Genomic DNA, 13,351 nt, shown 5'->3' on the forward strand with positions numbered 1-13,351 from the left:
ATTATTAGTAATAGTTTGCTTTTTATCATTTGAGGAACAGAAAGTGAACGTGCAATTAATGTTATCCACGAAGCATGCAGACATCATGCCTTCTGTTTTTACTTTTTAAGTGTTGCTAGCTCTAAAATGCATGCCTAGTTTTGATGGAATATGTAAAAAAAAGAAAAAGGAAAGAAAAGAAAAGAAGAGAAGAGAAAAGAAAAGAAAGTCTCTCCAAAGCGTTTGACTACTCAGGGACAGACACTCATAAGAAAGCAATGTTTCCCATGCCAACGGCAACTCCAGCAGGGTCTCCATGGGAGTATAGTTGCCTTTTCTGGTCTGCGTTCCAATGCTTGGAAAATGAATACAGGAAATAAATGTCTTCTACCAACAAACATGCGACCAACATTGTGGGGAAAATCAAGACTTGGCAGCGGCTTCCTCATTGCTGAAACTGCTCGGTGAGTCCCAGGATGCAAGAATTGTGTAAGTTAGAGTCTCTGGGCCTAGCAAGAGGAGCACTTGTCTCGGAAGCATGACTATCTGAGTTTGGGCCCCAGAACCCAAGGGAAGTGCCAGCTATGATGGCACATGCTTCATATCTTAACACTGACAGGCTGGAGGCTGCAGGATCCCTGAGGCAGGCTGGCCAGCTAGTCTATTCTAATGGAGCGCTCTTAGTGGACATCTCAAAGGAGGTAGACAGAATTCCCAAGAGTGATAACCAAATAGTTCAATGGCCTGCAAATACACATTGTGTTGGCACACGCATGAGCACACACGTAGTATGTATATACGAAAAAATATAATTTAAAAGTTCCCTTGCCCACAGCTGCAGGAGGAGTTAGAGAGTTTGGGTGTTTTTTTCCAAGTAGCTTGTAAGTGGTAAGTAAAAAGTCCAAGAACTCCATAATACAGTTTATCTCGAAAACTAAGACAGAGTGACAGAGGACACTCTTAATGATTATTATGGGACAAACAGCATAAAGAGGAATGTCTTGGTCCAGTCAGTAAGGAGAGTCCACTTTCCTAATAACCAGGAAAGACTAGAATACCACCCCCGCTTCTTTAATATGAGTACACTGTCTTCAGACACACCAGAAGAGGGCATAGGATCCCACTACAGACGGTTGTGAGCCACCGTGTGGTGGTTGCTGAGAATTGATCTGAGGACCTCTGGAAGAGCAGTCGATGTTCTTAACCACTGAGCCATCTCTCCGGTCCAATCATTCTTTACATATGGCCCTCCCTTCGTACGATTACTATGAAAACATTTTGTCACATATATTTGCTAACTGTTCAGTGATTCCCTAGACAGCCTGTGCTCGGTTCAGCACTCTGTGTATGGTGTAGAAAGCAGTGAGAGGCAAGCTTTGCACATCTTACCTTGGAAGACTGTCCTATGACCATCAGCTTCCGGCAAATGGTGTAGATGTAAAGGGTACCTGAGTGGAGAGAAAGACGTGAGTACACTGTGCAGTCGAAGGCTGAGACTGGCATATTGCTGTTTCTATGGCTTAGGTCTGCCACCCGCCAAACGAGCGCTCTCGTGAGGTTTGATGGCGGGAGGAGGTGATAATCGTCTATATTTTCTTGTCACTTCAGCACAAAATCATGGAGACAACTAATATGATCGTATTTTAAATATGTCGACGCCTCGATCCTCCAGTCTCGTTTTATGGCAATGCGAGTTTTAAGATATACTGGAGAGAATAATATTTCAGCGGGTAATTCACGTATACCTTCTGGTTTTACTGTGTTCTTTGTTCCTGTGGCTTCCTTATGGTTGAGAATGAGAGATTCATCTCTGCACAATATTAGGACACATTTAATCCAGAAGGAAGTCGGGTAGTTTAAAACTTGAAACAGGCGAGAAGCTGTGTTTTACCTCTTTCCTGCCTCAGATAACATACACCCCGTTATTAAGTCATTCCCTATAGCCAGCGCAACAGAAACTAGCATCACGGTACGATTTCTGTGTCGGGTGATTCATTACAAGAGGAAAGCAGGCTTGCTTGCGGCAGGACAGGAGGACACGGCGGTGCTAGAAACCTGCTTGAAAGTGCTCGTGCTTTTAAAAGGCTTGGCTTGTAACGGCAAGAAGTCCAACTGTTTTCTACAAAACAGCTGATCTAAAATTCACAACCGTCAAAATTCAGCTCTAAAAGCATCTGTTCCGAGAGGCATTCCTTGACTTAAAAAAAAAAAAAAAAAAAAAAAAAAAAAAAAAAAACGTGAGAGAAACAAACATCAATTACACGCATCGGGAGCAAAAACACTGAACGCCGCGTGAATAGGCTCACGGAGAAGACAATTCTCTGATTCTCCGCAGTCAAGGACTCTGCAGACCGAGTGCCCGAGTCATGTGCTCTCTGCTTGCATTTAAGATCCACCTGTCTGGATGCCACACGGCTACAGCCTGCCAAAGCCGTTCTACGCACCTCAGCTTGGCTGTGCTGAAGATACAACTCGGGTTCAGTGGGTAAGGTGAGGGCTTTGCGAGCATGGGGCCTTAAGCTGGCTGGGTGTGATATCGTACACTGTGACCCCAGCCCTGGGAGGAGAGAGAAAGGTACTGTTGGCATTTCATCTAGGCTCCACCCACAGTTACCTGGCAACAGCCAGGCGTGCCTGACTCACTATATAAGGGGCTGCTTGCTCCCTCCACATTTTCTTGCTCCTGCTCCTGCTCCTGCTCTCCTCTCTTCTCCTCTTGCTCCTGCCCCTTACCCTCTTCTCTCTCTCTCTCTCTCTCTCTCTCTCTCTCTCTCTCTCTCTCTCTCTCTCTCTCTCTCTCTCCTCTCTCTCATCTTTTCTCTGTCTCTACTACCCCCTCAATTCCCCTCTCCATGCCCTAAATAGACTCTATTCTATACTATACTCATATAGTATATATATACTCGTATAGCTCACGTAGCTGGTACCTCAAGGGGAAGGGATGCCTCAGCATGGGCCGGCAGAGGCACCCCCTTCTCCCACACCATACCATGCCTCCACCAAACATATTCCTTCCTTCTTATCTTTTTATACAACGCTACAGGTGAGTTCCAGGGACTCACTAACCAGCCAGTCTAGCTGAAACAGTGATCTGTAGGTTCAATAACAAAACCCTGTTTCAAAAGACAATAGAGGGGGTTGGGGATTTAGCTTAGTGGTAGAGCGCTTGCCTAGGAAGCGCAAGGCCTCCCTGGGTTCGGTCAAGGCCCTGGGTTCGGTCCCCAGCTCCGAAAAAAAAAAGAAAAGAAAAAAGAAAAAAAAGACAATAGAGGAAGACATTCAGACACTAATTACTATATTCACACACACACACACACACACACACACACACTAGACACACATATATCTTACACTAAACACGTGTGTCTAAATATATACACTACACATGCATGTACATACATATACATACATATGCATACACAACACACATACATACACAACTACATTACACATCCAGACACGTATATACTATACAGATTGGATGGGGAGATGCAACTGTATGACTGATTCCTTGTAGAAAGGAAACCCAGTCACCAAGTAGGGCAGGGCACAGGAAGCACATGCCTGCCCGCACAACATGTGACTCAGGTTCAAGCCAGGAGCCTGGAAAAACATGTCAGCAGCAGGGGGCTGTTGTCAGAAAGGACAAAGGCTCTTCTAGGTTTCAAACCATGCCTGTAACCTTGCTAGTCCTAACTCATCCCGACCACAGCTAAATTCTGCTTCCATGGTTCCGGTTTTGGCCTGGGCTCAGTTACACAGCAGAAGCCACCAGAGTAGACAGTACAAGATGGGGCACAGACTGAATCTTTATGATCGCAGGGAAATTTTGGAAGCCAGTTTTTTTTTTTGTTTTTTTTTTTTTGTTTGTTTGTTTGCGCCAAATCCATCCATACTCTGAATTTCCTGTTCAAGGGACTCCTTTGCATCAAAGATGGCCACTGTCAAAAACCGGTCTGAAAGTCTCAATTAGTTGAGTTCAGTTACTTGAGAATATTTGAAATCTTTCAGAAAGAATGAAGACTAACTAGATATCTTAATAACCAATGACACATTGTCAATGTAATAAAAGGCTAAATGTACTTTGACAAGTTATCAAATGCATAGTTCTGACTGCTTAGAATACAAAGTGTAAAAACCTTGGGCCCATCACGTATTTGTCAATCCCAGAATTGGACCAGCTTTGCCCCAAATATTCCAGGTGTTTATGCCCCTGGCTCCTTCAGCTCTTGGTTCAGTAGTTTTTGTACATTCCCAGCCCCGCCCCCTCCCTTAGCCTGGCTTGCCTTCCTTATCTGCCTTCCCACCTGCATTCTCTCCACAGCAGTGCCTGACACTATCTGTTTCACGAACCACCTCCCTGCAGCAGGAGGAAGCGTAAGACTTTATCTACTTCTGTGCCTCAGACACCTAGGGCCATACCAGGCTCATGAGAGGCACTCAGTAAGTCTTAGATGATGACACTAATTAGTGAAACCAAGTTTAGAACACGTATGGCCCACCACCCAGCAACTGCGCTCCTGGACACAGGTCCCAGAAAACCGTCCCTCCAATCTTTGAGACGAGATGAGCAAAGATATTCAGAGCAGAACTGTTAGGCTAGGTGCTTCTCCGTAGGGACATACACGGGAAGTTAGAGTCACATACTGGGACCTGGTGGATTCTACAAGAGTAGCACTGACTGGGGGACCCAGGAAGCAGTAGAGTGCAGAGCTCAAAGTCATATTTATAAACACAGAGATCGGAACCAGAATAGAGACAAAGGAGTTGGAGATGCAGAACTTTGCAGAACTCTAATCTCTTTTTTGAAGAAGGGAAGACAGAGGAGAAAAAATATGATTATTTATTTATTCATTCATTTGTTTATTTATGAGCCAGAGAGTATCACATAGCCCAGCTGCTCTTAACTCTCCGTCTTCCTGCCTAAGTCTCCAAATGCTAGAACTACAGGTTTACGTCATTTCTACCCCTCCAGAGACCCCAGCCTTGCACATGCTGTTCCCTCTCAGAAGCACTGGCTCCTGCTCTGTCCCACTCTGTCAGCGTACCTCGGCTCTGACTAAAGAACCAAGGACACTGCGGGTGACCAGCCACAAATGCTGCCCAGTCACGGACCCCAGGAGCCATCCTCGTTTCTAGTAGTGAACGTGCACTGCAGGTTCAGCCACGATGGCAGCGCGTGATGTGGGGTGGGTGAAGTCGGGAAAGGTTAGGAGGTAAACTTTCAAATGCCATGAGAGGAGGGAAAGCCGTACGTTTTCATTGGAATTACTCTTCCTTAGTCTACGCACATCCAATAGACTGTCACGATCATTTTTCCTCATGATCACCAAGAAAACAGCAGAATGTATTATCCAGAGGCCAGTACAGTGAGCACCTCAGAACAGCTTTAGAGTAGAAAACAAACATTACACTTTAATAATAGCCAAGATAAGTATATATATATATATATATATGTATATATGCATGTGTGCATGTGCACATGAATGTATGTGACAGAGAGAGAGAGGGAGAGAGAGGGGGAGAGAGAGAGAGAGAGAGAGAGAGAGAGAGAGAGAGAGAGAGAGAGATCCTTACTCAAAAACAAACTGGGTGGTGGGGGAAGTTCCTACATAGAAAGCCAAAACTGCTGGCCAGAGCCTTTGAGGAGAAGACAGAGAAAGCGGATGATTCTTAGACTCAATGTACCATTGGTCTGCTCCCTATGTCTCCTCCACTTATCAACCATGGTCCCTACTTGTCATAGACCTGAAACCAACTACCCCATAGCCACCGGCTCTTCCTTTGGTGAAATCCCCAGCATCTCTACTTGTGAGGACAAAAAAAAATGTAATCCAAACTTTAAAAAAAAAAAGTAATACAATTATTCTATTCTACGTGCATGTACTCGTATTCAATTATACATATACAAACGTGTACGTCTTAAATCACAAAAGCACGTTGCCATCAAACTTGGCATTTAAATAACGATCTGAAAGGCACAATGGGGAATAAGGCATCTTGGTTCACACCGTTGAAGATAATCCAGCAAAGGTGCTCCTGAGGGAGCGCCACCTGCATGATGAGTCTAAAGGAAGACAGGATCTGCAGACACTGTCGCACGGATTCTTCATTCTGCAGATTGGCATCACTTTGGCAGACCAGCTGGTAGTTGCAAATATTTTTTCCACTCAAAGCATGAAACTGAAAGACACAGGAAATAAATGAATATAAACCAGGCTTATAAAATTAAAGGGGGGGCATTTCTCAACGATGTTAAATGCCAGAAACACTAAAATGCAAACGTTTGTATTTAATTGTATTTAATGGATTGGCAGGCAAAGAAATACAAGACAGGCTTCCTTAGAAAATTTAAGATCAGCTTTCCGAAGGCGAAAGAAAATCCCAAACAAAACAGTACTGAAATCCCATTAGCCTGTTATCTCATTACCACTCGTCAGGAGTTGTAATCTCATCCTAGAGCATTTTAGCCTATTTATTAGCTCAAATGTGATTGTCTCGATTTATAGAATGCTTTCAGCAAATGTTGATTGACCACTACTGTTTCAAGGGAGACTTGAAAAAAGGAGAGAGCTTCCGCTCCTGACAGAAGCAAAATGTTCCAGGCACAGGCAGCTTTAGGAGTGCTTCGGGGGTCTGTCATGGCCACTGAGTCCAGAAGAGGGCGTCAGGAACGCTGGAATTACAGGCTGCCATGACTGAGTGCTGGGGGCCAAACTCAGTTCCTCTGGGAGGGCAATAAGCACTCTCAACTGCACGGCTGTCTTTCCAGCCCCTGGGCTTGTTTCTTTATTTCTAATAATCGTGTTTCTTCTATCAGTAAAAAGGCAAAATAGTTCCACCTCCTAGGGCCATAAGGAGGCTGTGAGGTGATAAATTCACACAGTGCATGCAGACGTTACCTCGCACAGAGCTCGCTTTGGCATTTTGGATTTTTTTTTTCTGTTGACTTGTGTTTTTATCCCCATAAAGACACCCGGGGTATTTGGAAGAGGACATAACAAAGCCAGACACTGAGAATCTTAGGGAGGGTAAATCCGACAGGGTCCCCAGCCCCATCTTTCTATCAAGGATTCCTTTAGCTCCCAGAATCCCAAGCACAGTTGTGATGTAAGGCGGGATTGGGGGGGGGGTTGCTCAACTGGTAAATTAATACTAACAATTAATATATAGTAACACAAATATAATAAAAGATGGGTAAAATTTCTTATCAAAAATCTATGTTCATGCTCAAAGAGCACCCTTTGTTTTATTTATTTTTTACTATATATATAGTATATGATATTCATAAATATACATATATATGTATATATATATATGAAGCCTCATTTTTCTCTTCTATAAGATGGAGCAATAATAAGGCCTAACACCTGTTTTAAGGATCCAATATGCTTCCCAAAACTCTTCGTAAATGAATGCACCTACAGGTATTAGTTATTCTAACAACAGTGCAGGCTGCAGGATGAACTAGCACTTATATTAACACAACCACTGGGGCTTAGTGGATTCCCCATTTTGTCTAGCCCTCAAAACATGTATCAGACGACTTATGGGGCACAGCCAGGTGCTGTGTGAGGAGGAGGAAGCGATCTAGTCACCGTCAGCCAAAGGCTATACTAATCCCACTACTATTCACAAGCCACAGGGCCCTTAGCTTCTCCTCCCAACTTACTGTAAGTCTAGCCATTTCATCGCCAAAGCCGTTTGGGAAGAAGACAGTCTTGAACTGATTTACGTCTTCTTTGTTCTCATCGAAGTCGAAGTCGGTGGTGAACCCCTGGAGATAGCGCCCATAGCATTGCAGAAGAGCCAGCTTGTACTCCTGAAATAAAGAGGGCCTGTTACAGTTTCAAATGTAAGGACTGGGTGGTAGTCAGAGTATCCTTAGTCATGTAAGTGTGGGCTACTACTACTTCCAGAAGCAGATACAGCCAGTGTTTCAACGTAACTTTATGGAAAAACAAATGTTACCCTTTTGTACCTAGGGTCTGTTTCTTTACACTCCCAGCTCTATAATACCATGTGAGTAGCACCATTTCCCAAGCATATGTAAAGTGGCAGACACTCTCTAGGCCATGCATGCCTGTTATTGTGTTGAATTCTCAGAAGAAGGCGTCTGGGATATGGGACCATCATGACCATAGCGATGAGAAGATGCACGTTTCGTTCTGTTTGTGGTAAAACCCTCGACATCTCATAGACTCTAAGTTCCCAAATCCATCATCCCCTGCTCATGGCGGCCCACATGCTCAATTCAAGAGTGAGGACTGTCTCCTTGCTGTGAGTCAGGGGTTTTGTTTCCATCGAGCACACGGGATGGTTGACCTAGAAAGTGTCAGCAGGAAACAGGAGAACCTGGAAAGCTGAGTCCCTCGAAACTTCTCCATAGCTTCCTCCTCCTCAGCCCTGTCTCCAGGAAAAGCCACTGGCCTGCTTCTGACCCACCCACCTGCCTAGCCCCTTGTGGGATCTCCACCATCAAACATGGCTCCATTCTCAACATCAAATATCACTCATTCTTGTTTCTATCGCCTTGTCTCCTCACAGGTTGGTTTTGGATCTTTCCCGTTCTAACTGGATTTGTATAATATACCCAAAATATCATAATCTCAAAAATATCAATATCTCAAAAATCATAGCGTCCCACGAGATTATCTGTGCTCTAGCTGAAATATAAATAGTCTAGAAATTGATGGCAGCAACGATCAAGTTCATTTCCAGGATTTCAAACACCTTCAGTGACCCATTTCCTACCACTGAAAAGGAGAGAAGTCGTCCCTATTCTTCTATCCAAATGTAAACACTCTACCTAGGCCTGTCTAGCAGAAGCATCCATTGAGGGTCCTTGGCTACTGCCCATGGTCAGCTTGTTCCCCCAGTGTCTGACACGCTTCCTTCTCCCTCTACTGAAGTCCACACTCACCCACTGCTGCTAAGACTCCAAGGTGTCCGCCTCTCGTTCCCAGAGCTACCAAGATCCAAAGGCGATGTTGTCAGCTGCTATCGCTCCACTCCACAGAAATAGAAGAACTTGGAAGTCGCCTACTTTCTCCCAAACCCTGCATTTTCAAGTGTGTAAGAACCATGGTGCATGCAGCAGAGTTATGGCTGACTTTGATTGAGGGTTAATTAGTTCTGTGGGTGAAAGGGTCCCAAAAAGAAAGGTGACCTTAGACTCAGCCTTCCGGGTGGCTCATGGCTGATTAGAACTGTCGGGACTGAGGAGAGGCTGGTGTGGCAAGTCCAGCGTCTAATTACAATTTATCTTGAGCTACCTTTTAGCCCCTTTAAAGCATTCCTTGACTGCCTCTGTGTTTGATTCTCGTGACTTGACTACCAGGTAAGATCACTTGGAATTGTTATTCCAGATGAATTTGCAAATTGTTCTGTCTAACTCTTTGAAGAATTGGATTGGTATTTTGATGGGGATTGCATTGAATCTGTAGATTGCTTTTGGTAAAATGGCCATTTTTACTATATTAATCCTGCCAATCCATGAGCATGGGAGATCTTTCCATCTTCTGAGGTCTTCTTCAATTTCTTTCCTCAGTGTCTTGAAGTTCTTATTGTACAGATCTTTTATTTGCTTGGTTAAAGTCACACTGAGGTACTTTATATTATTTGGGTCTATTATGAAGGGTGTCATTTCCCTAATTTCTTTCTCGGCTTGTTTCTCTTTTGTATAGAGGAAGGCAACTGACTTATTTGAGTTAATTTTATACCCAGCCACTTTGCTGAAGTTGTTTCTCAGCTTTAGTAGTTCTCTGGTGGAACTTTTGGGATCACATAAATATACTATCATATCATCTGCAAATAGTGATATTTTGACCTCTTCTTTTCCGATCTGTATCCCCTTGATCTCCTTTTGTTGTCTGATTGCTCTGGCTAGAACTTCAAGAACTATATTGAATAAGTAGGGAGAGAGTGGGCAGCCTTGTCTAGTCCCTGATTTTAGTGGGATTGCTTCAAGTTTCTCTCCATTTAGTTTAATGTTAGCAACTGGTTTGCTGCATATGGCTTTTACTATGTTTAGGTATGGGCCTTGAATTCCTATTCTTTCCAGGACTTTTATCATGAATGGGTGTTGAATTTTGTCAAATGCTTTCTCAGCATCTAATGAAATGATCATGTGGTTCTGTTCTTTCAGTTTGTTTATATAATGGATCACGTTGATGGTTTTCCGTATATTAAACCATCCCTGCATGCCTGAGATGAAGCCTACTTGATCATGGTGGATGATTGTTTTGGTGTGCTCTTGAATTCGGTTTGCCAGAATTTTGTTGAGTATTTTTGCGTCGATATTCATAAGGGAAATTGGTCTGAAGTTCTCTTTCTTTGTTGTGTCTTTGTGTGGTTTAGGTATAAGAGTAATTGTGGCTTCATAGAAGGTATTCGGTAGTGATCCATCTGTTTCAATTTTGTGGAATAGTTTGGATAATATTGGTATGAGGTCTTCTATGAAGGTTTGATAGAATTCTGCACTAAACCCGTCTGGACCTGGGCTCTTTTTGGTTGGGAGACCCTTAATGACTTCTTCGATTTCCTTAGGAGTTATGGGGTTGTTTAACTGGTTTATCTGTTCCTGATTTAACTTCGATACCTGGTATCTGTCTAGGAAATTGTCCATTTCCTGAAGATTTTCAAGTTTTGTTGAATATAGGTTTTTATAGTAAGATCTGATGATTTTTTGAATTTCCTCTGAATCTGTAGTTATGTCTCCCTTTTCATTTCTGATTTTGTTAATTTGGACACACTCTCTGGGTCCTCTCGTTAGTCTGGCTAAGGGTTTATCTATCTTGTTGATTTTCTCAAAGAACCAACTTTTGGTTCTGTTGATTCTTTCTATGGTCCTTTTTGTTTCTACTTGGTTGATTTCAGATCTGAGTTTGATTATTTCCTGCCTTCTACTCCTCCTGGGTGTATTTGCTTCTTTTTGTTTTAGAGCTTTTAGGTGTGCTGTCAAGCTGCTGACATATGCTCTTTCCTGTTTCTTTCTGCAGGCACTCAGCGCTATGAGTTTTCCTCTTAGCACAGCTTTCATTGTGTCCCATAAGTTTGGGTATGTTGTACCTTCATTTTCATTAAATTCTAAAAAGTTTTTAATTTCTTTCTTTATTTCTTCCTTGACCAGGTTATCATTGAGTAGAGCATTGTTCAATTTCCACGTATATGTGGGCATTCTTCCCTTATTGTTATTGAAGACCAGTTTTAGGCTGTGGTGGTCCGATAGCACGCATGGGATTATTTCTATCTTTCTGTACCTGTTGAGGCCCGTTTTTTGACCAATTATATGGTCAATTTTGGAGAAAGTACCATGAGGAGCTGAGAAGAAGGTATATCCTTTTGCTTTAGGATAGAATGTTCTATAAATATCCGTTAAGTCCATTTGGCTCATGACTTCTCTTAGTCTGTCGACATCACTGTTTAATTTCTGTTTCCATGATCTGTCCATTGATGAGAGTGGGGTGTTGAAATCTCCCACTATTATTGTGTGAGGTGCAATGTGTGTTTTGAGCTTTGGTAAGGTTTCTTTTACGTATGTAGGTGCCCTTGTATTTGGGGCATAGATATTTAGGATTGAGAGTTCATCTTGGTGAATTTTTCCTTTGATGAATATGAAGTGTCCTTCCTTATCTTTTTTAATGACTTTTAGTTGAAAATTGATTTTATTTGATATTAGAATGGCTACTCCAGCTTGCTGCTTCTGACCATTTGCTTGGAAAGTTGTTTTCCAGCCTTTCACTCTGAGGTAGTGTCTGTCTTTGTCTCTGAGGTGTGTTTCCTGTAGGCAGCAGAATGCAGGGTCCTCGTTGCGTATCCAGTTTGTTAATCTATTTCTTTTTATTGGGGAGTTGAGGCCATTGATGTTGAGAGATATTAAGGAATAGTGATTATTGCTTCCCGTTATATTCATATTTGGATGTGAGGTTATGTTTGTGTGCTTTCACTCTCTTTGTTTTGTTGCCAAGACGATTAGTTTCTTGCTTCTTCTAGGGTGTAGCTTGCCTCCTTATGTTGGGCTTTACCATTTATTATCCTTTGTAGTGCTGGATAGCTAAAGCTATCCTCAACAATAAAAGGACTTCAGGGGGAATCACTATCCCTGAACTCAAGCAGTATTACAGAGCAATAGTGATAAAAACTGCATGGTATTGGTACAGAGACAGACAGATAGACCAATGGAACAGAATTGAAGACCCAGAAATGAACCCACACACCTATGGTCACTTGATTTTTGACAAAGGAGCCAAAACCATCCAATGGAAAAAAGATAGCATTTTCAGCAAATGGTGCTGGTTCAACTGGATGTCAACATGTAGAAGAATGCAGATCGATCCATGCTTATCACCCTGTACAAAGCTTAAGTCCAAGTGGATCAAGGACCTCCACATCAAACCAGACACACTCAAACTAATAGAAGAAAAACTAGGGAAGCATCTGGAACACATGGGCACTGGAGAAAATTTCCTGAACAAAACACCAATGGCTTACGCTCTAAGATCAAGAATCGACAAATGGGATCTCATAAAACTGCAAAGCTTCTGTAAGGCAAAGGACACTGTGGTTAGGACAAAACGGCAACCAACAGACTGGGAAAAGATCTTTACCAATCCTACAACAGATAGAGGCCTTATATCCAAAATATACAAAGAACTCAAGAAGTTAGACCGCAGGGAGACAAATAACCCTATTAAAAAATGGGGTTCAGAGCTAAACAAAGAATTCACAGCTGAGGAATGCCGAATGGCTGAGAAACACCTAAAGAAATGTTCAACATCTTTAGTCATAAGGGAAATGCAAATCAAAACAACCCTGAGATTTCACCTCACACCAGTGAGAATGGCTAAGATCAAAAACTCAGGTGACAGCAGATGCTGGCAAGGATGTGGAGAAAGAGGAACACTCCTCCATTGTTGGTGGGATTGCAGACTGGTACAACCATTCTGGAAATCAGTCTGGAGGTTCCTCAGAAAATTGGACATTGAACTGCCTGAGGATCCAGCTATACCTCTCTTGGGCATATACCCAAAAGATGCCTCAACATATAAAAGAGACACGTGCTCCACTATGTTCATTGCAGCCTTATTTATAATAGCCAGAAACTGGAAAGAACCCAGATGCCCTTCAACAGAGGAATGGATACAGAAAATGTGGTACATCTACACAATGGAATATTACTCAGCTATCAAAAACAATGACTTTATGAAATTCGTAGGCAAATGGTTGGAACTGGAAAATATCATCCTGAGTGAGCTAACCCAATCACAGAAAGACATACATGGTATGCACTCATTGATAAGTGGCTATTAGCCCAAATGCTTGAATTACCCTAGATCCCTAGAACAAACGAAACTCAAGACGGATGATCAAA

At 42.7% G+C, this 13,351-nt stretch overlaps 1 protein-coding gene across 9 annotated transcripts in view; it reads right to left on the reverse strand.

The window, feature by feature from the left end:
* Positions 1–13,351, reverse strand: part of Cfap54 (cilia and flagella associated protein 54) — a 286,409-nt gene that overhangs the window by 256,934 nt on the left and 16,124 nt on the right. For all 9 annotated transcript variants that reach the window (XR_005486835.2, XM_039080085.2, XM_039080086.2 and 6 more), the window contains exons 3-5: positions 7,652–7,801; positions 5,991–6,162; positions 1,369–1,427 (exon numbers count right to left, since the gene is read on the reverse strand). Coding sequence is in view for 8 of the 9 variants with exons in the window: in XM_039080085.2 (XP_038936013.1) it covers positions 1,369–1,427; positions 5,991–6,162; positions 7,652–7,801 (381 nt within the window). In the remaining variant the exon portion in view is untranslated. The remainder of the gene's footprint in view (positions 1–1,368; positions 1,428–5,990; positions 6,163–7,651; positions 7,802–13,351) is intronic.

The sequence above is a fragment of the Rattus norvegicus genome, chromosome 7 (genome assembly GCF_036323735.1).
Source record: "Rattus norvegicus strain BN/NHsdMcwi chromosome 7, GRCr8, whole genome shotgun sequence".
Lineage (NCBI taxonomy): Eukaryota > Metazoa > Chordata > Mammalia > Rodentia > Muridae > Rattus > Rattus norvegicus.